Source organism: Puntigrus tetrazona, chromosome 4 (assembly GCF_018831695.1).
Source record: "Puntigrus tetrazona isolate hp1 chromosome 4, ASM1883169v1, whole genome shotgun sequence".
Taxonomy (NCBI): Eukaryota; Metazoa; Chordata; class Actinopteri; order Cypriniformes; family Cyprinidae; genus Puntigrus; species Puntigrus tetrazona.
Window position 1 is genome coordinate 27418436 of NC_056702.1, and position 26714 is coordinate 27445149.

Genomic DNA, 26714 nt, shown 5'->3' on the forward strand with positions numbered 1-26714 from the left:
AAAAGTGGGGACACAACTTTAAACCTTATGAAACACGCATGTCCTTGAAAAATGATTTTTCTTTCATACGATTGCTTTCATTATTACGATCCTGCTTTCATATCGTTTTGCGAATATTGTGCCTTTAATAACCTTTTATATCCATTTTCTAGCATCTGAAACCCTTGTCTGTGGACACCGTTGTAGATGTAGTGAGAAGACAGTAAATGGAAATGAACTGTGATCAGTTTAACTGTGTTAAATTAATTCTATCATTAACCCCCATAACATTTACAACTGAATAATTAAAAATTGTATACATAACTGCTGGATAAGTGTTGTCCCATGTCTCAAGAGTCACTGAAATGCATTTTAGTTAGTTCTTGTCATGCTAATATAGGACCGTTTAAGGGTTAATTTTTCGAATGAGTTTGCATTTAGCTGTTTTGGTTTTTTTTGATGCTATAAATGCCTGCTGCCATGGTGTCGTGATTATGACACCTGCATTTGGCTCTGAGGGAATTAATCAATATCCAAATTACATCTCCGTAGCATATTTTTAAATGTAACCTTGTTATTTAAATACAACAAGCTTTGTTCCAATTCACAATAAGCTCAAGCTTTAAAAAATACGGTCAGCTGTTTCGTTAAAGGCTATTCCTGATATAGTTACAAGACAATCAGTGAAAACGTAATAAAACATGCTGATTTGAACATATTGCCTCAGAAGAATCACAAAATGTATCTCGAGCTTGTGGCGCCAAATGGCATAACTGACTGCATCCAAAAAGTCATTATAAGATAATTCATTGCCATTCGAACTTAAAAGTCACACGCAATGTCATTCTCATGCCATATGAAAGAGAAAAAAGTGCTATTTTGAAGAGCTTCAGACATCACTGGATTTCTTTTAGCAAAGTGTTGGCTTTTGGGTTCGTCTGTAATGATTATTATTGCTTTTTTTAAAGGAAGAGCACAATATTATGCTTGTGATTTACAGCCACGCCCCGAAGAACACTTTTAACCATTATTAGTTTATTTAGCAGTTATCTCTCAGTTACACGGGCTTGGTACCAGCTCTTCTGCTCCTATAGGCGAGAGGATCTTTCCGGACATTACCGACAGCGCCCGAGCGAGGCCGATCTCAAATTGTCTTCAAAACGAAATCAGCCGAAGTCTCCCAGATAACGCCGATTTGTAAAACAGAAGTGTCTTTCTTTGGCAGATTGGGGGCGATGAAGAAGGGCTGGATAGCAGGAGGAAGAGCAGAAACCTCCTTTTAAACCGCATTCCTCTGTTTCCCGTGCCAATCCCTGCGCTGCTTCGGATCCCACATGCAGAGGTAATTAAAGCACTTCTTTATAAGACTAGTTGTTTTTTTTTTTAACCCGATCAGGGACAGGCGTCAGGGATAATGGGGTTAAATGATGCAGTTTGCCGTTTACCGCATTTGAACTTTAATCTCAGATATATGATTAGCCTTTAAACAAACGATTCAGGGCGTTTCTTGATGATGTGAGGCAAGAAACAGTTCGCGTCGGGACACCTTTAAAATTTTAATAGCCCCATTATCATTAATGCAGAACTGTAGCCCGTGGAGAGGTAACGGTTGCGAGGCTACTCATATGTGCACGAAAACTTAATTTCTGTCGCTTATTTTGCTCGTTGTGTTGCGCGAGCGAATTCTTACAGAATGGCTGTAGCGCAATCTGTCAGTGCAGCTGAAGTGGCCATATTCGTTAACGCGAGAAAATATCGATTTATGGTTCATAGTCGATTGATGCTTGCTTCTGAATGGGCTCCTGTCTGCCCGTGACATACTGCTCTCTACGGCTGGCGAGCGCTCGTGACTTTATTAACGCCACGCCGCCGCACGCGATGTATACACGATACCGTTGTTTACGCAGTACAGTTCTCGTTACGGTTCCCCCGTTACGTTATCTCGCTAAAAAAGTGGCGCGCCGTTTCTGTCGCGCGCGCTCTCAGCCCGCTTTGCTCGAGCTTGTTTGCGCGCGCGAGAGAGAACCGGACCGCGACGCGTGCGGACGAGGACCCCCACGCTCGTTTCGGGTTTGATGGGGTCTTTTCGGCGGGACGGGTCCAGCAGAGCAATGCGACACACCCTTGTCGCATGAGCAGGGTTAACGCAGAACGAGGCGGCTGAGGCGCAACGCTCCCTCACGACCGAAAACCGCGGATATGACGTTAACCCTGTAATCCTCGACGCCATTAAACGGGCGCAGCGCTTTATTAAAGATGCATTAATTGGCGGTTTAATTGGCGCTGTTCCTCTTCATCTGAGTCAGCCGTTTAACGGACAGGCGCAGTCAATGAGCCTCACCCCACGTTTCTGTCGTTACTTGGGAGCTAACGTTAAATCTTGCGCCGTTTATGAGGAGAAACCGAACTGATTTATTAATAAATGCGGTGTTTTGAAAGCCGCTGGAAATCAAGTGGAAGTGGAGCAGATGCGTTTCTATTTTTTCACGCTGAGGCTCTCAGTTTTGATTCAATACGAGGCCAAAGAGTACTTTGGCAAAGGACTAGAACAAAGCAGATTGTCTCTCTCTCTCTCTCTCTCTCTCTCTCTCTCTCTCTCTCTCTGTCTCTCTCTCTCTCTCTCTCTCTCTCTCTCTCTCTCTCTCTCTCTCTCTCTCTCTCTCTCTCTCTCTCTCTCTCTCTCTCTCTCTCTCTCTCTCTCTCTCTCTCTCTCTCTCTCTCTCTGTCTCTCTCTCTCTCTCTCTCTCTCTCTCTCTCTCTCTCTCTCTCTCTCTCTCTCTCTCTCTCTCTCTCTCTCTCTCTCTCTCTCTCTCTCTCTCTCTCTCTCTCTGTCTCTCTCTCTCTCTCATAGCGAAAAATAAACTTTCTGGTGACTAAAAATCGTTTTTTTCATTGATGAAAAGTATTGACCCCAACCTATCGGTTGAGATGCCTGTAAAGGGTGGTGGTTGAACTTTACAAGCGAGGGAGAGACAGATCTGAGCTCTGAGTGTCTTGGGGTTTTGGCAGAAATGGCTCGGTCGGCTGCCTTCGGTCTGGTCTGGGCGAGCCGTCCTGCCAGAAGCTGTCATGGCATTATGGTTGGTGTCCATTGCAGACATCCAATCACCTCCCGCTGTCAGATCTAGTATCTTAAAGAGACACTGACGGTCAGGCTGCTGTAAGCAATATTTGGTGTCTTTTGATGTGCATGGGAGGATTCATTACATTAATGATTCAGGATTAGGCTTTCAGTTAGGTAACCATCCCATTTTACCATGACAAGGATCTTTCAAGTGTTCTCATCTTTTATGAATTCATAAAATTAGCTTTCGATTTAAAGGCAGGCCATCGGTCTAATCCACTGAGCGTATTACATTGACTAAAATGGTTTATGTGTATGCCGTTAATTACCGTTAAGTGCCGTTTCTTCATATATCTTCCCAGTTTGTTCATGTTGTTTACCCTTGCATTTTTCCCCACTCAGACATCCAGCTAAAATGAGGCTCACGCGTGTGGCAGTCATCAGCACCCTCCTGTGCTCAGGTAACTGCTTGAAAAACACCTTTCTTATGATGCTGGCAGGCCACAGCTTTTCATTTGCATGGTTTTCTAAATTGGTTTATTTCACAAGGGCAACATTTGCAGCATCATTTAATCTTAAAGTGCACCGTTGGCAGTTTGACATGGCGGCATTCCTAATAGTCCTTTCATATCGTTAGTGCTGAAGAGAAGGAAAACCTGCACACTCTTTCGCCTGATAAAACTCATTCACTATTAACTCCTAGGTGTATTTTTGTTGTCAGCAAAAAGGAATATATTTTTAGGACCATTCAGACCATGCAGGAAATGCTCCTTTGTGTTTGAGATACATATACAGTGGGTACGGAACGTATTAAGACCTCCTTAAATTTTTCGCTCTTTGTTATATTGCAGCCGTTTGCTAAAATCATCAAAGTTCATTTTTTTCCTCATTAACGTAGACGCAGCACGCCATATTGACAGAAAAAACACAGAATTGCAGATTTATTAAAAAAGAAAAACTGAAATATCACATGTTCTTAAGTATTCAGACCCTTTGCTCGGTATTTAGTAGCAGTCTTTTTGGGAAAGATGCAAGGATCCCCAAATCCAGGTGGGAAAAACTCAAAAAGACTCATGGCTGCATTAGATGAAAAGGGTGCTTCTACTAAATACAGAGCAAAGGGTCTGAATACTTAAGACCAAGTGATATTTCAGTTTTTCTTTTTTTTAAATCTCCAAAAAACGTCAACAGTTCTGTCAGTATGGGGTGCTGTGTGTACGTTAATGAGGAATTTGAGCAAATGGCTGCAATATGACAAAGAGTGAAAGATTTAAGGGCGTCTGAATACGTCCTGTACCCGCTGTATAAACATACATATAAATAAGAGACTTGTCTCCATGTTATTCTTCTTCATCCTTCAAAACTGCTGATTGGCCAGGTCCACGGGGTTTTAGCTGGTTAGAGCTATATGGGCAAATCAGTTTTGCAGCAGTCATATAGACAAGCTAAATTTGATCTAATAGAAATGTGATCTGTTACTTTCTCATATCCCTGAACCGTTCTGAACAGTATATGCTATTGAATAGCTTTTACCATTACAGATTCTTCTTTACTTTGACATTATGCTTTTCCACTCATTTTGTCAGCCACAGTGGATTCAAGAGATTAATCATTTCAATACGTGAATCACATACGTGAATCAATACGTGAATTCATTTTTGAGTATTGCCTGAATAAATGAAGACAGCACCTTGATATTTATATTGGATTTGTTTGCCGTTATTGTACTGATATTTACCTGTTTTGCTGTTTTTTTTACAGTTTGGTCATCAACCATTAAAGGTAATGCTTCTTAAATTATAATAATCATTTCTACATTATTTAGTAATTTTTATTTAAAATAAACAATCTTTATTGACATCTGTGGTTCCATTAAGAACCTTTAAAATCCATGGAATCGTTCCATTTCACCAAAGGTTCTATTTAGCGAAGTGTTGGACTTTTAAAATGTTCTTCCCACTAAAATAATATTTTACTGAAAGGTTCTTTGAGGCAATAAGTGAATTATGTTATAGCTTGCTTTCGCCACACGTAAGGGATCCGTCTTTTTCCTCACTCTGCAGCTAAAGACGAACACCGCACTGCATTCTTTGGGGAAGACGTTCATATTCCGGTGCCGGCTTTAGACACAACAGAGGTGTTGTTCAAGCCGAGGGTGGATCCGGTAGAAGAGCGGGCTTTCCTGCGAGGCGGGAAAATTCTGGACTCAAGGGCCAAACTGAACGTTCACATCAGTCATTTGATCCTGGAGGATGTGGGCGAGGAGGATGAGGGCACGTACTTGGTGAAGAACTCTGCGGCCCCGGCTGATGTCAGAAGAATCATTCTTATCGTTAGAGGTATGACTTACAATAAATACTATATAAATACTAGCTCGGTTCATTATCTCATGATAGACTGATAATAGGAGAGAGTTCACTCAGCATCATGCCTTTTAAAATGATCAACAACTATTATGGTCAATACATGATTATATATATATATATATATATATATATATATATATATATATATATATTAAAAAATATATATATATATATATATATATATATATATATATATATATATATATATATATATATATATATATATATATATAGGCTCACCAAATAAGCGTTTCTTTGATCAGTAAAATATTACTGAAATTTAAAACTTTTTTTCTATTTTAATATATTGTAAATAGTTTATTTCTGTCATGCAAAACTGAATTTTCAACATAATTACAGTCTTCAGTGTAACATGATCCTTCATAAATCATTGTAATATGCTGATTTGCTGCTCAGGAAACATTTCTGATGCAGTTTTTTTGTGAAAACTTTTTTTTATAGATTAAAAAAGAAAGCCCATCCAATGACATTAAATGGATCAAAAGTGACTATAAAGAGCTCATCTCTATCGAATAGATGTAATAGACGCATCAAACGATCTGTTTCTTTATTTAATGGAGTCACTATTAAAACATCACACAGAATTATTATTATTACACTTTCTTGGTGAGAACTCAAAAAAGCAGCGCAGTCAGCAGAGGTTGTTTGAAAATGGCCTTATTTTCTTGAATTCTGCTAGAAGCCGCCTGCACTAGCCTTAATGTACTTCTAATCCGGTTTTCTCCTAGACTGTGCTCTAGAGACTGTGGTGAAATACGGAGACACGTATCATATCCCGATCAACCCTTCGATTGGTCCGTACACCCTTGAGTTCAGGCCTGGAGTCCACCCGACCACAGAGGTGCCGCCCGTGCTGCTTCTCAACCAGACCGGCGTCCCCTCGCTGGAGTACGAGCGCCGCCTGAGCGTGGGAGAGAAGAGGGTCAACCTCCACTTGGTTACAGGAGCCGACGAGGGCAGCTACACGGTCATAGACAGTGATGAAAAAGTCCGATTGAGAGCCTGTCTCAATGTGAAAGGTTAGTTAAGAGAACTAGGAATGAACAGTACTTCTACAGCATTCATTAATCTTAGTTAATGTTCACTTCAGCATTTACTAATTTACTAAAGTTGTGTTTGTTAACATGCTAAGACTAATACATTGTGTAATAAATGCATCGTTCATCATTTTTGTTCATGTTAGTTAATACATTTGCTGATATTAACAAACGGCGCCTTATTGTAAAGTTTTACCACAAAAGCTGTGTTTTTGAGTACATTGTCTGTTTAAGTATTTGATAAAAGGTGTGTCAAAGTCTTAAAATAGCGTGAAAGGGAAAGGGAAGTGGAAGAAGAAGTAATGAAGGAAAGACAGAGAATGCAGGATCAAAAAATAGCACACATGATCTATGTAGTCAGATTTAAAGCTATCAGTATTATTTTTGGTCTGATTTGCAGCTTATTCTGACCAAGAACCAATAAGTGAATACCATCATTTTAGGTGAGATTTAGGCAGGATAAAGGTGAATAAACAGATTGATTATAAAGTTGGTGGAACAGTATTGACTTTCTAGTGTCTCACTAAATCTTAATATTTCTTGCCTCTTAAGTAAAACATCAGCTGGTTATTTAAGGCATAAACCACAAGTCTTTGAATTCCAATAATTGTTTTTAAACATACATAATAAAAAGACACAAATGTAATTTCTTCTTATTACCAGTAGTGATAATAACTAAAAACATGTTATTATATAATAATATATTAACATGAATAATTCTGTCAATTATTACAATTAAGTATTACTGTTGGCTGTTTGCATGTGTATAAAAGATATAATATATAATATTATAAATATATTTTGATATATTAGTTTTTACAAATTGTGTATGTATAATAATATTAATTACAAATTGCTAATATACATAATATAATTCTAGATTCTATATATTTAATATATTAGCTGTATATATATAATTATAAATATATGTTTTATATATATATATATATATATATATATATATATATATATATATATATATATGTATAAAATCACCTAATATAGAAAAAAATATATTATTGGTTATTAATATTAATTTTGCAACAAATCAAATAATATTCTGTCAATTCTGCTAAAAATGATTCATTAGTATTACTGTTGGTTGTTTGCAGGTACATAGGAATTTGGTGCATTAATTCAACATTCAATATCCGTGTACATGATTTCTTTCCATATCGCAGACCACCAGATCTTTGACCACCTGAACTACGGTGAAACCCTGAAGATCAAGCTCCACGTGGACCACACCAAGGTCAAAATGGTCTACATCCCAGACACTGACCACAAGGAGCGACTCATCATGGACCAGGGGGAGCTGACGATACCCGACTCTGCTTTTGAGGGCCGGGCGTCCGTGGAGGGGTCCGTGTTCTTCCTGAAGAAGGTCAAAGTCGCCGACATGGGTGTCTTTCGAGTCATGGACTTTTCCGGCTTCCGCATAGCCGACGTCTACCTTCACGTGGAGCGTGAGTAGAGAGCTTGAGTTCGGATCACGCTGGGGTCTGTTTCCTGTACCCATGATTCTCTTTTCTCACGTGACAGCCTATAAGCTGCCGCAGCTGTACGTGGCCATCATCTCCTTGCTGTCTCTGCTGGCGTTCCTGCTGTTGGTGTGTCTGCTGTCCTGCCTGATCAAGGTTCACCGGCGTGCCGAGCGAGCTCGTAAGATCACTCTAATCGCTCAACAGGCCGGCAAAGGCGACGGAGAGGCCTTCAGACAGGTAAGACAAAACCTTCTGACTTCTGGGAGCCCAGAAGTGTAGTCTATGTATTGAAGGTTTTGAAATACGCCACTGTTCAGAAGTTTAAAGTCAGTAATAAAATGCAAGACAAGAGTGCTTTTATGCAGCGCTGATAAAAGTGACAAAAATTCTGTTACAAATAAATGCTCTTTTTTTGTTCGATTTTATGCATTAAAAAAAATATTAAGGAGCACAACTGTTTATAACAGTGATAATGATCGAAATGAATGTTTTTTGAGCAGCAAATGATCATATTAGAGTAATTTCTGAAGGATTGTGTGATGCTGAAGACTGGAGGAATGATGCTGCAAAGTTAGCCTCGAATAAATTACGTTTTAAAATATGTTTGATTAGAAAACTTAGAAAATAGTTATTTTATATTGCAGTAATATTTCATAATATTACAGTTTTTAGCAGAGGTGGACAAAGTACACTCTGAAAGTACAGATACTGCTGGTCAAAGTTGTACAGACGTACTTTTTAAAGTACTTCAAGTACCAAAAGCACATTTCCTTTTTAATGCTAATAACTTCTGAACCAGGAAGTTTAGAAGAAACCACGATTTTGCAAAATCAGACAGCATTGTGTCTAATCTACCACAATATTCATTTATGGATATTGAATTGTTGTCAATAAACATCACATTGGCAGCTGGCAAGTGTTCAAAAAAAATCACTTCACAAATCTTTACGACAGCGATTACTTGTGGACAGTCTAAAAAAAAGCTTGCATTTTAGAGAAGAGAAACGTCACCCACTGACCTTCAAAGCTTCTATAAAGCAATGACTTAGTAAAGTAAAACACACAAGTTACTCAAAGAAAGCGTATTATTCAAGTGAATGCACTTGTTACTGTCCACCTCTGGTTTTTACTGTATTTTTTAATAAAAGCATAAGATGTTTTCAGAAAACCGACCAACGACAGAAGAACAGTGGTGTAGGATGTGATTATTTAACAGATAAAGGCAATTAAATCAGTTTAAACACATGCAGTTGATGAACGTAATTGCTGTCTATGTGTTTGTCTCTTGTCTTTGTTCATTTTAAACTCTGAATACATACTCAAGCACCCCTTTTAATCATTTATTAGTATGTTATTATTTGGACTTGTCTGAAAGTAGTTTGTAGTCTGTTCTCAAGTTATTAGACAATAATAACATCCTCTCTGTTTGTAAATGCACCGGCAGCAGAGCAACCCAGTAAGCCGCCAGCTACCTATTATCTCCCATCAGTCAATACAAATATAATCTAGCTGTTTGTGTCGGAGTGTAAAGCGAGATTGAGTGCGTGCGCGTTGACTTGAAAGAGGTTTCGTGGTGGTTAGCTTAACACCTGATCTGCGTTGCATTTCTCCCTCCTGAAGGAGCGTCTGACGGAGCCCCTGCTGGGTGAGAGAGCTTTGCGTTCTGCTGTGGTCTTTTCCTGTAGCGCTAAGCTCATGAATCTGTATTGGTGTTTGTGGTCCCGAGGGCCTTCTGTCACTCTCGGTGACTGCGTGTATCTGTCCGTGACTCCCTTCGTTTTCCTCTCAGACCTCCTGAGACGAGTAACTTCAGGTGTATTGCACTGAGCCTAGTTTGAACTCCTGACGTTAAAAGGTTTAAAGGTACATACACCTGTGTGTTAAAGCTTCTGCCGTGCTTAAACACACATGCACATACGCCGATCTGTACGGAGAGGTAAATATGAATCTATGTGTATGTGTGTATATATGTGTGCTGTTTATATGCTGCTGTGTGTGAATGCGTCCGTGCGGTTGGCAGTGATTAAAAGAGCCGCTTATATGCGATATTGTGCATATGCTGAATTATTTTGAACAGTGTTTTCTTTTCACATTTCAAGGTTTAGCTTTCCGAGTTAAACGCAAAATAGTTGCAAGGTTATGTTTGGAATGGAATACTAGCATATTATGCAGTATATATTTCTGTTTTAGGTTTAAACGGTGTATTTATTGATATGGCACAAAAAAGTGTTTTCAGATCAGTGTTATGTATAAAAAACGTTTGAAGACCAATTAAATAATGAGCAAAGGGGTTGAAAATCTAATGCATCACTACTATAGTTTCAATGTAATTTAAATTATACCACGTTTAAACCCAGTAATAATGCAATAGGATTTATTATGTATATATAAATACAAACACATACAGTATATATTATTATATTATATAATATAATAATAATATAATATAATATTGGGAAGAAATATATACATATACATATATATATATATATATATATATATATATATATATATATATATATATATATATATATATATATATATATATATATATATGTATGTATATATATATATATATATATATATATATATATATATATATATATATATATATATATGTATGTATATATATATATATATATATATATATATATATATATTAAAAACATTTATGCATTTAATATATAAAACATAAATGTATATAAATAAACATGTATTTAATACATAAAAATGTGTATTTATATTACATAATAAATATGCACTGAACACATATTATGTAAACAAAAATGTTTAATTGGGATTAATCACACTTAATCATTTGAAAGCACTAATTTATTTATTGCTAAATAATTACACTTAAAATAAATAACATTCAGTCAGGTTAAATTGTGTGTTAATCACATACATAACATTTGTGCACATCTCATTTTTATCTATTTATGCTTTTTTATTTACTTACGTAACTGCTTGCTTAAAAATGTAACTTAAAATGTCATCTCAAGCATTTCAAGTGATCAAGAGAGGTCTTGATAGCACATCTTCATTTCTAGTGTTCAGTCATCCTAAGTGCGACTAGATTGGTTCCTGTGGTGTTCGGTTCACTCTATTAATATTTTACACACTTAAAATGTGTGTTGTGTAACCGGATCGTCATCTGTTGACTTTTGTGCTGCCCCCTCAAATGTTTCTGTTAAGCAAAAGGTGTTGTATTCTGTCAGCCGTGTCGCCTGTGTAATATTGATGCTGTCTGTAGAAACATTTGGCTTTTAATGCGTGAACTTAATTCATCATTAGTCACAAAGTCATCGTTAGACGACTAGGATTAAATTTCGTGCCTGTGTCTTCTACACCGTATACACAATGCTGTAGTACAAGTGGTATGCTAGTATGCTATTCTGAATACAGCCAATTAATCATTTGCCAACCCAGTGAGATTTATGTTGTTTATGTGTTTGTCTGTGACCTCATTGTGTGACTCTCAAAGCCTTATGGGTAAGTGTGCCTCTGGATTTTACTATATGCTCATACTGTATATGTTTTGTGACACTGTGAAGGGCCAGATACGGACACTGATGAGCAGCGTTGTTGTGTTTTAAACAAGCAACAATAAGTTAACTTCATCAGAATCACATTTTGGCATCAGTCCAGTTTTCACAATGTTACAGTATACAGTATGTTCCGTGTGCAGAATATTTATTCTGGATCCGCCCATTATTTCTCACGCTGTTTTCACGCTCGGTTTGATCGGACGGTCTGAACCGGAGTTCATTTCCTACAGTATTTCAACATTGCTCTATTGGGCTCCGAAGCGTTTGCATCACCAGCAGCAGATGTTAGCCGCTGGCGCTATAACAGCCCGCAAGCAGACGGAGCTAAAATGGAAAGCAGTATGCACCTCATTTGTAGTCGTATTTTAGTCCCCTCGGTTTTCACGAGCAGATTTTAACATCACTTGCATGCTATCATAGCAAGAGAAGCATGTAAGAATGTGAGACTCGCCAGAGGCAGTTTAAACACCAGCGACTGATGCAGGTAAATCATATTGAATTCTATTTTCAAAAGAGCCGTGCACGAGTTTAGAAACAGATTTCACACCAAACTTGTCAAATGGACTCTGGTTCAAACGACACGCTCTAGTATGAAAAAACAGCCCTTTCTGTGGTTTTTATTCAGCTGTGAGCTCGTTCGCAGCACGAGACGCTGATGCAGTGTGTAATGATGTTTTTCAGGTGGTTCAAGATGCTTATACTAGATTCACGGAGGAGTCCACCGTACAGTCCACATGGGAGAACGCCACCGAGAGCACAGAAGTTGAGATCAAAGTAGGCCCTTTTTTTTTTTTTTGCTTTTGAAGCTGGTTTGATGTCGAAATGATTTTAAAGGGAGAGTTCACCCCAAAATAAAAATTTGCCCGTTGTCATTGTGCCATTGCAAATTATTATTAAAAAAATATATTAAAAACATTTTGTTAATTGAAAAAAAACATATATTAATATATATATATATATATATATATATATATATATATATATATATATATATATATATAATATACTATGAGAAATATTGCCTTGAAATCATGAAACCTAAATAGTACTATTTAATAATATGTATTTAAAATGACAAAGGTTCACAAAAAAGATAATTGGAGACACATTTGGCATTTCACAAAGTTAAGAAAACTAACAGAAGTTTTTGTTTTATTAAAAACATAACATTTTAATAAACACAAATTTATTTCATTATTTACCTTAACTACTTCCTTCTTTACTTTAAATAAAAAACTGATGTCTTTATAGCTTTGTTTGTTAACTAATGGACAAATTAGGCAACGTGTAGAAATAACAATAAATCATAACAGGAAAAAAACGTTTTTATTTCATTAGACGAACAGTCCTTACATTCCAACACTTGAAACTGAGAAAATATTACACTTATGCATACCTTAAAAAATTTAAAAATACCCGTCTCTTTGCAGATCTGTCCACATGGAGCAAGTATTTTTAATCTAAAAATGTACTCTAAAAAAAAAATGTTGTTGCCATATTGTCAGGGTGGAACAATATTTTAAACAATTTAATTGTTTTTGTGAAATTAATGTATAGAGTTGACTCTTTAAGTAACATAACTGTAAAGTAACTGACAGAATTATCCGGTGGACTGTGAATTCTCTTCCACTAATATAATATAGAATTTTCATTCTGAGTGATTCTTTTTAGTATTTGATTAATCGTCTAATTTTGGCTCTGATTTATCTCTCAGGGTCTAGAGGTATCAAAACCGGGTCAGTACCAGGCTCTCCAGTCCGAGAAGAACCTCCTGGAGATGAACGACTCAGGCGTGGAGTTCAACTCGTCCGCGCTCCCCCTGGACAGCGACACAGACGTCCCCGACAATCTGACCTCTCAGAAGCTCCTGCTGGAGTCCGACACCCTCGCCGGTGACCCGCCGGCCGTGTCCGAGGGCGAGCACAGCGCCACCCGCACCCCCGACTCCATCCTGAGCGCCAGCCCCGTCGTCCAGCCCAAACCCGCTCAGGTAGACGCCGCTCCGCCTGAGGAAACCACCAAAGCCAACGACGGAGATGCTTCGCCGCGCTCCGAAAAAGCACTGGATCCCACGACCTGAGCACTTTAAAGCCGACCGAGCCGCGCTGCAACCAGCGTGGCCACCCTTCCTTCACCACATCTCACCGTCTGACGTGACACTTCATCTTGCTTGGATCGATCTGCTGCATAACGAATGGTTCGTCGATCGGAGATTCTAGAAGAACGATAGAACAAATCCAAAAGAAGACAGAAAAAAAATAAATATATAAAAATTGAAGAGCCGAATCGGTCCTGCACTATGCATGCCTTTGAGGACTAGTTTGATACCAAGTGCTAGATTAGAGTGACCATGTAGTGCATGTGAGAAGTAAGACTTCATACTTTTTTAATCTTACAAAACAATGCGACTGTAACTTAAGACTTTTACGAGAACTGCCTGAGACTCCGAGGAAGCTTGGAGCGACGCCCGAAGCGGACCGCGCTGGATCCTACATCTGCCAAAACGCCAAATTGTGAGAATTTCTTCATTGGTGGAATCGAAGCAGGATTCACCTCCGAGATCAAACGCGCTTCACCTGCTGCGAATGCTTCCTTTCAGTCACCGCCGGCTTTGAAGTGCTTTGCTGATAATCCTCGCCAATGGTAAACCAAACACCTTGATGAATCAGGTCTGCGTGGATGACAGGTATCCGATGCGGCGGCTTAGAGCCGTAAATAGGATCAGCGGCGGTGGAGGGTTTTGGCCCTGGTTCAGAGGAACTCCTCTGAAGGATCAGCTTGTCTCAGCAGTTCTAGCTGCTGATTCTGCTGGGGTGTCTCCACAACCCGGGCCTTTCCGGCGATCTCCTTTTCTAGCGCTTCTCGCGCCGTCCTTTATTCCTAATCATTTGAATATATTTTAGCTCGGAGAAACGCGCCCGTTGAGAAAATGATTTGCGACGAGATTCAGCTAAGCGGAGGTCTAGGGGGTGCTGAGTTCAGGATAATTCAGTATTCGTAATATCTAATGGGCTTTCGTTACGTAGATTTGAATCGTTTGTGTTTGACTCACTGCTGTCGGTACGCTTGAGTCGGCATGAATCATCCATATTTCCAGCTGCAACATTGTGCTTCTGCAGTTTTGCAAGATTTTTAAGATTTAATCATTTCTAATATCTTTCTCGTACCCTAAAACTCTTAAAAATAAAGTTTTTTTTTTACTAGCATTGATGTTCAGTGAGGAATCATTAACATTCACTGAACCTTTCAAGTGCAAAGAAAAGATTCTTTTCTTTATTATGAATATTATGTTTATTACACTAAGAAAAAAAAAACTTTGTGGCAAAAATCAGCTTTATTTTTAAGAGTGTATAATTGTAATTCTCTTTTAGTGTTCTCATAGCACTTAATTTTTAGGTTAATGCTACATGTTTCTATTGGATAGATGCGTTTCTGCAGGTAAATCATTTGTGAGGAGGATTCTGATGCAATATTAAAATGAGCTGTAGCTGGTGGGTGGAGTCTTACAGCAAAGGGGCGTGGTTTGGCCTGTTTGTGAAATTGCTACCTCATGTTTTGGTGTCTGAAGGACGCATGGAAGGGAAAATGGCAAAAGACACAGGGTGTCAAAAAAAGCACAATTAAGACAAAATCCTTGCAAAAAGATGTGAATTAAATTGCAGCTAATGTAAATACAGTGGTTTGCAGAAAATAGTAGGCAAAGTAGTTGAATTGCGAATTAATCGAACCCCTTTTTGCTTATAGTGAACCCTTTAGTGACTGCATTCAGAACACGGATAGATTGATTGTAATTTTTTTATGCATTTAAAAAAAAAAAAAAAAAAAAAAAAAAAAAGTTTTTCTATATTGCATTGAAATCTATTGACCCTAGATTTTTGAGCAGCTTGCATTATTTTAAACTCCCATTTCTTCACTCCAGAAACTGTTTTATTGATTAAGGTTTGTTATGTCACATGACTAAACGTGCCATTATTGGGCCTTATGAAGCAATATTAGTGTGAAAGCATTGGGCCTTGCTTATGAAGCATAAGCCAAAATATTTTCTTTGTGTATTGTTCATAAACCTTTCACTCTCAGAAAAAAAAGTTGCTAAATCTGTCTTTAAGGTATCGGTATTCACCTTTTAGGTTGCAAACGCGTACCTTTCGAAAAGATACTGCCCCCGTGACAGCTTTTTCTTCCTGAGAGCATTCTTACATTCAAAGTTCGTAATCAATTCGCTGCAGCATTTTATGTATGAATAGTCTTATGATTGATTTGCGCCACTCATGTTTGATGAATGAGGCTGGATGCACTCACGCACACACACACACACACACACACACACACACACACACACACACACAGGGTAGGTGCAACAAACAAACACAAACTTCTGTACATAGATGTATTGCATGTTAATGATCAATACTATCCAATGATTGCTCTATTCTTATGAATTATTCTTCAGATAACAGACACAGCTTCTAAAGAAATGAATGACATAAAAAACAAGAAACCTTCGCAGGGTTTCTGCAGGTCATAAATTGGCTTTTTATTCGCTCTTCCACAAATTAAGACCTTAAAAATCTGAGCTGAAATCTTAAATTCAGAAATTGGTGGCATTTACGGCGAAAAAAACAACTTCTTCCTCAGTGTTTTTGTCTTAAATATATAAACCTTTTTTGATCGAGGTACATTCACTTGAGATTGGAAAAAAAAAGCATATATCAAGGCTTGTTTTTTAAGGGATTGAACAAAATGAAGTGAGTTTATGCTTAAAACAAGAACAAATATGCCAGTGGGGTATGAAAGCGTGTTTTTCCTTCGATTTAAGGGAGTTTTACAGACACCATTATCACATGTGTTTTGTTTTAATCACAAACTCACTTCATTTAGATGATGATCTTTATGTCATCTGCGTCTTAAGTAGACATATCTTGATTTATGACTCCTTACAGATGTGCACTGGAGAAAAAAAAAAGACTGCACGTGTGAAAGCAAGTTATTTCCAGAAGTCTAATAATCTGTATTTGCAAACTTTGAAGAACATGAGAGAGCATTCTGATGAATCCCGTCACGTTCTTTCCTTCATTATGTTCTTGGCTTGCTCTTAAAGTCTTAAATCTAGCTTCATGAAACCTGCAGAAACCCCGCTTGGGCACCGTCACGCTGTAACCTTTGCACTTGAGAATGATTTTTGATAATGCAAAACTCAAGAAATATATAATTGCTATTTATTATACTCTCTTTATATATGCGCCGATGTCATAGATCTGCTATATACGCGACTAAAAGCATTACAGAAGCATGCTGAACTAGAGGTTGCCTGTTAGAAACGAGACTTCATTGCGTTGCATCGCTTTGTCTCTGATGAGAAGTATTCTTAATGTCAGTGTTATTTTAGCAGTGTTTATTCGGCTGAAAATGGATGTCACAGTGTATGATTATGCAATTTACAATCGTGAACGGAACACATCTCCAATCCTCAGGCGTCGCCGAGCACAACTAAATCAGAAGAAGAAATGGATCTCATTTTCCTGTTTCTCACAATCATGTTATATACTCATTTTTAGCTCGGTTATACTTGAATAAATGCATTCACCCCTCAAAGCTCAGCGTGATTCACCTTTATAAAGGTCATGGCTTTTAAATGTGTTGAAATTTGCATTTGCGTTTGCATTTGAGTGCTTTGAGCCGGACATACATCACAATTCTGCACAAGAAAAGGCACTTGTCGTAGCAATACGAGCCCATCCTGCTCAGGTTCGATCAGTGGCTCACACAGATGCTGGCATCACGTAATGAATCGAGCTCAGGAGCGTGCAGGAGTTTTCAGCTGTCAGGTTTCTCGAAGTGCTTTATTCGTCTCAGAAAAGTTGTGGTAGCTTCGTAACATTGCAGTGTTCTTGCCAGGCTTCCATAAAACCGTGAATATTAACAATACTTCACAGTCATGTACAAAGCACGGTGCGCAGGATCTTGTTTTTAGCCGCTTCATTTATTTAATATTACACGTGGCTTCATAGTTTGACCTCGAGCACAGCTTTAGTTCAACTTTGATTTGCTCTCTTGAATGAAAGACGAAAATAAAACTTTGACTTCAAAAATCCAATGGTTGGTGTTCTTGTCTCTTTTCCCTCAGTGATGCATAACTCTATTCAGACATTCTATGAACCGTGAAATATTTAGGCATTGCAATATTTATTTATACTCATTTATTGAATGCTAGACGCATTTTTAATGTGCATTTTTAATGTATTTTGAATACTTTCCATATTACATTCGATCAAGTCTTTTAAGCTTGCAAAACAAGTAAAGGAAAGAAAATATATAGTATTCTTGAAATACTTCTGTTTTTGAGAATATAATAAAATCTGAAGGGTATGACATACGTTAGCATTTTAGAAAGCAACTTTCAAAAGCAAAAAAATAATTATTTAATAAATGTAAAATATATTTGTATTTTTTATTTAATCAGTACAACGTGTGACGGTTAATAAATAAATAAATAAATAAATAAAGGAGAAGATTATATGGTTAGAAACTGTTTGCGTTGTCATTCTCCATTGACGGTCTCCTTGACAACACGGACGGAAGTGGCGTTGATTTTCGCGCAAGGAAACTCGTCCCGCTCCTGGCGCGCCAAATTTCAAAGCACTTCCTGGGGAGAGGAGGCGATAAGATTTACCACGGGGCGCAAATAAAAGGCTCGCGTAGCGTTTTACAAAACGTATACCTTCGTGTTCGGGGTATGTCACGCTTTTGTAAGTGCTTTATCCTCGAAGTGTTCGACGGAATGAAGTGTTTGTGTTCGTAAAGCTGCTGTTCTCGGCTCGCTTTGTGTGAATGTGTTTCTGCTCCGCATATCCTTTAGCGGCTAGCGAGCGAACGGCTGCTTCTTCTGCGTGCTTTGCGGATCTTCAAGCTGCTTTGACGCGCTTTCTGATCTAGCAGTTGTGTATCTCGTGTAGTTTCGGAATCAAGTCTGGGTTAGAGAGCACTGAGTAAATCATAGAGGCGTTTAGTGTGCACGGACGAAGCGCAGCTGTCTAACCTCGGTATTTAGGCAGGCTATTAAATGCCAAAGTGTAGAAATGTATGGATTTTTGGATCAAAGCCGTGTAACATGTGTATGTGTGTAAACTCTTTATGTATATATATATATATATATATATATATATATATATATATATATATATATATATATATATATATATATATATATATATATATATATATATATATATATATATATATGTATATATATATATATATATATATATATATATATATATATGCATATATATATATATATGTGTATATATATATATATATATGTATATACAGTATGTGTATAAATGTGTGTGTGTGTGTGTGTGTATATAATTTTTTTTTCATGCCTTTCTCTATTGTTTTGTATAGGAGTAATGCATAATATTAAAATGACTAATTTTATTTAGTAATACATTATACTGTGATGTGCACTTATATAACAACGTATAATTAGTGCAATACATTGTAATTAAAACATTAATATTGGTAATGGTGCTAAATCCCTGTTTTGTTCTGTTTTGCAGAATGAAGATCAGCTATTGATCATCTCGCCGGACCGCTACCAGTCCACTTCTGATGTTTAATTGACCCGTGCTGCAGCGTTTTAGTTTGCCCTTTTAAATATTTTTTTAATATTTTAGCATGGCGTATTTTATTTAATAGGGAAAAGAAGCTTTTCTAAGAGTCCTGTTTGAAAGCGTTCGATGGAGGACGTCTGTGTGAGTGCTCTGTGTTGAGGTTATTTGTGGGCCGTCAGCATGTCGTCAGCGGTCCAGCCGTGCTTTCAGTTGTTGAGGATTGGAGTGTGTGACGCAGACAACGGTGACTCTCAGGGAAACGCGTCGTCAGACTCCGTCCGTGACCTGTACACTTTCCGGCCCGCTCTGGCCCGGTGTGTGTTTCGTCTGGGACGTGCCACGGAGCTGTGTGACGTCACTCTGGAGTCCATGGTCGTGTCCCGTATCCATGCGGAGCTCCACGTGGAGAGAGAACCTGACGCCTCTGGAGAAGAGAGCTGGAAAGTGCAAGTGAAGGATCGCAGCAGTTATGGTGTGTGCTATACTGAAATTTATGTATTTTATATATACAACAACTATTTTATATAAATTTTATACATCTATATGAAGTATTTGTGTGTGTATACATATATATTATATTACATATTACATATATAATATATTACGTGTGTGTATGTATGTGTATATTATATATTATATATATATATATATATATATATATATATATATATATATACACACACACACACACACAAACGCTTCATATAGATGTATATAAAAATATGCGTGTTTGTCATTTTATAATTATCAAATGTTGTCTTTATAATTCCATACATATAACTTTTTGAAAGACTATAAAAACATGGTTTATTTTTATATATATATAAAATATAAATATAAATGTTTTTATAAACTCTTTTAACACAGATTGCGTCAAAGCACTAACATTATCAAATTTATTTTATTAAATCAAATACATACATAATTTATGTATATATAGATATATATGTAACTAATATATATATTACACATATACAATACAAATGCAATATTTAATATAAACTTGCTGAAATTGGTTTTGCCCTAGAATATTTAGTTTCAACTGTATAGTCTAAATGGTATTCTTATGTGAATATGGCCTTCACAGTTGCATTCTGGGACAAATGTTGGTTATTTTATTACGAGAATATAAAGGTTTATTATTTTTCTTCTCCCCTAGGCACATGGGTAAATGACATGCGCCTCCAACAAGGGGTCTTAAAGGAGATCTTTGACGGCGACACGCTCACCATCGGCGGCCAATCAGGACGGGCCAGTCCAGAGTTCTACTTCCTTTTCCAGAAAGTACGGGTCCGTCCGCTGGACTTTGACGCCATCACTGTGCCCAAAGCGGGCTCCTTCTCGTCCGACATAAAGAACCGGATCAGAACGAGCTCGGACCGTAAACCCGACCCGGCTCTGGACATCTCGAAGCTGTCCATCAACAGAGCCACGGTCATCCTCAACTCCATCGGCAGCCTGAGCAAGATGAACGGCAGCTGCTGGACCTTCAAGAAGAGCGAAAACACCTTCAGCACGCCGCCCTTCGCCGCTCTGGCCCCGCCCACCACTCCGCCTCCTTTCCAGGCCGTGGGAGAGATTTCATCCAAGTCTGTCCCGCCCTCCTCAAAGAGCCGGCGTAAGTCCGCTCACACGGTCCTGCTGGAGGACGACAGCTCGGACGACCCGGCGAGCCGCAGGGACCTGGAGGACGGCCGCAGGGGCCAAGCCAAGAAGAGACGGCGGCTCTACAAATCAGAGTCCGAGGTGTTTCAGCCCCCTCCGCCCAAACTGGACGTGATCAAACACTCCGCCGCCAGCGTCTTCAGCGTGCCGCCCACCCGGCATATCCTGACCGTATCGAGTCACGCCAAAGGCAACGGCATCGGCATGACGCCCCTGCGCCCGCAGAAGCCCTGCTTGTCTGGTCCCGGCAGGAGGCCGAGGGCCCACAGCTCTCCCGTATTCACCGGCCTCGGGGGGGGATGTGAGAGTTACGGCCTGACCTCGCCGGCAGCCAGGATGAGCAAGACCGACAAGAGCAGGGCCGTGATGTCTCGCTTCCAGGCCTCCACTGGGTGAGCTACACACGGATGCTCAAAGTCGTGAAGAACCTGGGGACAAGGGTTTAGGGACTCAGAGGCACGCATGTCTATTCTAAAATGAAATGAATCTAGATAAGTTTTAAAATGATAGGCATTAATATTTCTAATAGCGAGTATTGTAATTTTAAAAAGTTACATAGAGGTTATTAAGTTTAAAATATCAAATCTTTATTATATTCTAAATATCTAGAACAAATTCATATTTCCAATAGTAAGTATATTTTACAAATATTATTATTATACAATTTTTAAGACATTTTAATAAATGATTTTAAGGAATCTTCAAAAATATATTGAATGGATAAAACCTTTTATTAATAAAAATAGAACATTAAAGTCATTTATATTTATAATAGTGAATACATTTGAAGAATTATGGAAATTACATTTTTATTCTACAACATAGAATAAACGTTTGTGCGTGTTGGTGGGGGTTGTATGTATTTTGTATTTATATATAAAAAAATAAAATCCTTAATATTTGTAGTGTATATTTATTCTACAGAAAACATTAAACATATTAAAAATATAAATTTTTTTAAAGAAGGGGATATATATAAAAATGTGAAATCAATATGTAAAAATACAATGACAAAAATTGAGAGAGAAATTATATATATATATATATATATATATATATATATATATATATATATATATATATATATATATATATATATATATATATATATATATATATATATATATATATATATATATATATATATATATATATATATATATAATTAAAATTGTTCTACTAAGTATGTTTTATGCATTTACTAAAATAACATTAGAGGATTTGTTACTTCCAAGCCACAAGCTGAATAATATATGGACAGAAATGAATAAAAACCTTTTTTCTTAAAGAACAAAAATGATTAAAAAAAACACTTCAGTTGTAATTAAATTCTGAAAGGATCATTTCTAGGTATAAAGTCGTTCTATCTTCTCCCCATTAGTATATTTAGATTGAAGTGTTTATTAATGCCCCACTTCACTGATGTTTCTCCGCAGGCGTCGACGTGGAAGGCCCAGAAAGCACCCTCTGCCTCAGCCTTCCCTGCCGTCTCCCTCTTCATCCTCCTCCTCCAGCTCTTCCTCGTCGTCCTCGTCCTCCTCCTCGTCCTCGTCGTCCTCAGAAGATGAAGATGAGTGCGTGCCTGCGTGTCAGGCCGTGGAGCCGTGCGCGGCGTCTCGCTGTCGTCTCCCGCAGCAGGACACGGTGCAGTGGATCCAGTGTGACGACTGCGACGCCTGGTATCACCTCGACTGCTTGCCGCACAACCACAACCGAGACTCGCTGCTCCTCGACCCCAGCGCCGACTTCCGCTGCGGCTGCCATCGCTCCAGACACCGCTGACGGCCAGCCGCTTTGAACTGGTCCGGATGCAGGGAGGGTGTTGGATTTGCACAAGAGCGTCCAAACACCGGATGCTTTCTGACTGCTTCCGGTATACAGATCTATTCAATATACTCCAATGAAACCTTTAAAATGCCAAAAAAAAAAAAAAAAAAATGAAATAAGCTTGCATATGAAAATGGGAATTTATATTTTTAAAAGAATGAATTATGGAGGAGGATTTGGCTGGGCTTTGGTATCTAAACATGCTTATTAGCTGGTATATAACATGTTATCATTGAATACTGTATGTTTGAGAATGAGCGATGAGGATATATATAATATGATGTCTCGTTCAAGCATTACTCTGGCTTTTTATGTAATTTCAGAACTTTTAGTAACAATCAAATCACCTTTCTGTGGTCAGTGAACCCCTCGGGCTGTTTCTTCATCAGAACACATTCAGAGACTTTTCCTTGTCCTTCAGCAGTGAATGGGTGCCGTCAGAATGAGAGTCCAAACAGCCGATGAGCCGCGCCGCTCCAATCAGTTAACATCCTGTGAAGGACAAAAGCTGTGTGTCTGTAAGAAACAAATCTGTCATTGAGGCGTTTTAACTTTAAACCGCTGCTTCCGGGCAAAATATTAGTCCCGTGATCACACTTCATCTATCTTCTGTAGTCCGCTCACATCAAAATCCACCAACATGTTCATTCTGAACTGGCCTGCTTTTGCTCATAAATAGTGTTCGATCCCTGCATTCAGACGAGACGATTCAAAACAGGACTTGCATACTCCAAGTGAAAACTTTTGAAAACGCATTGATTGATGGACTGGAGAGGTGTGGCTTACTTGGGATGTTTTTATCAGCCGCTTGGACTCTAAATCCGACGGCACCCATTCACTTCAGCTTCGCTTTCTCCAAATCCGTTTTAAAAGAAGAAACAAACTCCTTTATAAAGGTGATGGCGTTTTCGTATCTTGAACTCTCCAGCTTGACCTTTGGTCCGCGCGCACGGTTGTTTCCTGTAATTAAGACGCTTCCTCGACTAACCCCCGTCTAGCGGTGTCCGTCTGTAAGAATAGAGTCTGTGGTATGAATGTTAAAAGATACTTTCACTGTCTTCACTTTAACTCAACGTTCTAGAAATGACAAATGACTTCTGTCACAATCTTTGTCTTGTTGGGAATCAAGGGCTGAATAAAGAGTTCTATATTTAAATATGATCTGTCTGCTGCTGGTAACCTTTGATAAGTGCTGTGTTCTTGTGTAAGAGGAACGCTCGGCTGTCAGGATAAATATAAATGTGTTATTATAGCAATAAGATAACATGTCACGCATTTCTCACCTTCACGCTCTCAGATGATCCACCGAGATTCTGCATTCATTCTCCGTCATGCATTTATTACGTTTAAACATCCTTTATTATTTTAAATGGTTTGAGATGTCCATGTTTCAAGTTTTGAAGCCGTTCTTAGTCTCCTGGTTTCACGGACAAGGTTTAAGCCTAGTTTTACTCTAAAATGCTTCGAATGAAAGAAACCTGTACTGACCGATCTTAAAACACGTCAGTACTTGTCTTAAGACACACACCACTGATGCTTTATTCTTGGGCGTGTTTAGAAAATGTATCTACGGCCCGCTCCTGGTTCAGGCAAAGCCCTGCTATCAAACCATTTTACTTTTTCTCTCTCTCTCTCTCTCTCTCTCTCTCTCTCTCTCTCTCTCTCTCTCTCTCTCTCTCTCTCTCTGTCTCTCTCTCTCTCTCTCTCTCTCTCTCTCTCTCTCTCTCTCTCTCTCTCTCTCTCTCTGTCTCTCTCTGTCTCTCTCTCTCTCTCTCTCTCTCTCTCTCTCTCTCTCTGTCTCTGTCTCTCTCTCTCTCTCTCTCTCTCTCTCTCTCTCTCTCTCTCTGTCTCTCTCTCTCTCTCTCTCTCTCTCTCTCTCTCTCTCTCTCTCTGTCTCTCTTAGCTGTCTCTCTCTCTCTCTCTCTTTCTCTCTCTGTCTCTGTCTCTCTCTCTCTCTCTCTCTCTCTCTCTCTCTCTCTCTCTCTCTCTCTCTGTCTCTCTCTGTCTCTCTCTGTCTCTCTCTGTCTCTCTCTGTCTCTCTGTCTCTCTCTGTCTCTCTCTCTCTAATTTTCAAGTAAGATGTTGATTAGCTGTTTCAGGTGTGTTTCATTAGAGCTGAAATTACATTCTGCTGCATTAAAAGGTAAAATATCAATATTTTTTTATTAAATGAACTACAATCTAACATACAATTAAGCTGCACAAAAAGTAGCTGTCTTTAAGTACTAATTGGCCCCTTAAAAAGCTCTCGGTCTTAATGCATTAAAATGCTACATATGTGGCGTAATTTTAAAAATGTTGAGGCAGCACCGTTTGTAACTAATTTTAGTGTTCCACATTTAGTGTAACCTTTTGTATTATTATTAAATTATGTTGCATGTTTTTTTGCTATTAAAAAACGAGTGCAAATATTTTATGCACTTTAATTTTTGGTTGCAGGTTCGCAAAAACTGCCCTTACGATATTTGTGCTTGTGCGGTGAAATAAGGAAACAGAAAATAAATAAATTGGATAAATGCATAAGCTAAAATCCCAGCATTGAAGACGGTTAACATCCGTGTGGTTTCTCATCCGCCCATATCTAGTTATATTTTTGACTATGTGTTTTTAATGTTTTCTTCTCCGTTCGTGGCACAGCTGAACCGTGGAGGTATAAATCCGTTGGGCCGGACGCTTTGTGAGGAGGAATCCAGCACGATTCCCCTGACCTTTATGAAGTCTGGGACCTACATGTCTGAATCACCTATTGTCACTTCACATCCCGTCACATTTGTCCGTTCCCTGAGTCTGGGAGGCATAACACTCGGTGGCTGTGAGGTCAGTGGAGAATCATACCTGAACCTGTCCTTGATGGATGGCTTGTATTAACTGTTCTCTGCTCGATAAAGAAAACACATCTAGTGCTGTGAAATTTCAATAACGCTGTCTATTCTGTGGCCATCTGCAGGACTGAGGGTGGGTTTGTATCATCAATATAATAAATATATATTAAACTTGTGTGTGTGTGTGTGTGTGTGTATACACCAACACCCACACACACACACACACACACACACACACACATATATACACATATGGGTCCATATAAGAAATTTACAAAAGTGACTTTACGTCCATAGAAAGCACATTAAATAAGTAACGTGTCTACTTTTAAGGTTTCAAATATTGCATAAATAATTGAAATAATGTTATTTTTATTTATATTATTATAATGTAACAGTATGTAAAAATTCAAACAGCATGCTTTTTCTGACTTGTAGCATACATATTAAAATATATTGAAGAATACGGAAGCATATTACATTTTAATTGTGTTTTAAATTAGTAAATAATCTAACTGATGGATGTGGCCATTAATATTTGGTTATGAGTATGATAGAATCTTTTAGTGTTGTTAAATGTTCAAATATCTAGCAACGATATATATGACATAAGATGCAAATTACATATGAATACATACATATACTCATTTCTACATTACATGAATTGTGTGTGTACGTGTTACATTTTTGGAAATTCAACCTGAGCATGATTAACAAATTCATTTCTTTCAAGGGAATAATGATGATTTTTTTTAACCAATTTAATATTTAATGCTAATTAACAATGTCGGTAGTAGTGATATTTATCAAATAATAATGAACTAATTTAAAAATAACCCGCATAATCAACTCGCGCTGCAGAACAATCTATTATTAATGTTATTTATGTCTCCGGCGCGGAGCACGGGAGGAAATATGTTTTCCGGTAAGTTCATGCTGAAGGTAGGGGTCACCTGTCCGGTTTACCGGCCGCTGTGGTTGCCATGTCAACCCGACGTGTGTGTAGGTTATGAAGGAGAGATAAAACAGAGGTGTGAGATCTGCTCCGGCTCTTCTAATGAGGGCAGTGGATGCGCTCTGTCCGTGTTGCCATGGCGATGCTGTTTGCGGTCACCGGAAGTCTGCAGCAGTGACACTGAAGCGGCAGAATGCTGGAAACACAGCAGACCCGGCCCTGAACACCGCTGCTGCTGCTCGCTCTCAGTAAACTGGCGCTTATGAAGCGAGATGTGTGGCTTTATACAGACGAAGATGAATCCTGATCAGTCCGAGTGTGTGTGTGTGTGTG

General features: G+C 38.3%; 2 protein-coding genes across 2 annotated transcripts; both read left to right on the top strand.

Moving 5' to 3' along the window:
- The first annotated feature begins 1107 nt into the window (after positions 1–1107).
- On the top strand, positions 1108–17593 carry LOC122342913. Its single transcript, XM_043237110.1, has 9 exons — positions 1108–1321; positions 3446–3504; positions 4805–4825; positions 5107–5382; positions 6159–6449; positions 7649–7933; positions 8010–8188; positions 12181–12273; positions 13214–17593. Exons 1-9 carry the CDS (start codon positions 1314–1316, stop codon positions 13577–13579), a joined length of 1578 nt encoding a protein of 525 aa, XP_043093045.1. The 5' UTR covers positions 1108–1313; the 3' UTR covers positions 13580–17593.
- Positions 17594–17997: 404 nt separating this feature from the next.
- tcf19l (transcription factor 19 (SC1), like) lies at positions 17998–23765 on the top strand. The gene is made up of 4 exons (XM_043237111.1): positions 17998–18230; positions 19059–19584; positions 20272–21169; positions 22214–23765. Exons 2-4 carry the CDS (start codon positions 19293–19295, stop codon positions 22557–22559), a joined length of 1536 nt encoding a protein of 511 aa, XP_043093046.1. The 5' UTR covers positions 17998–18230; positions 19059–19292; the 3' UTR covers positions 22560–23765.
- Positions 23766–26714: the final 2949 nt, after the last annotated feature.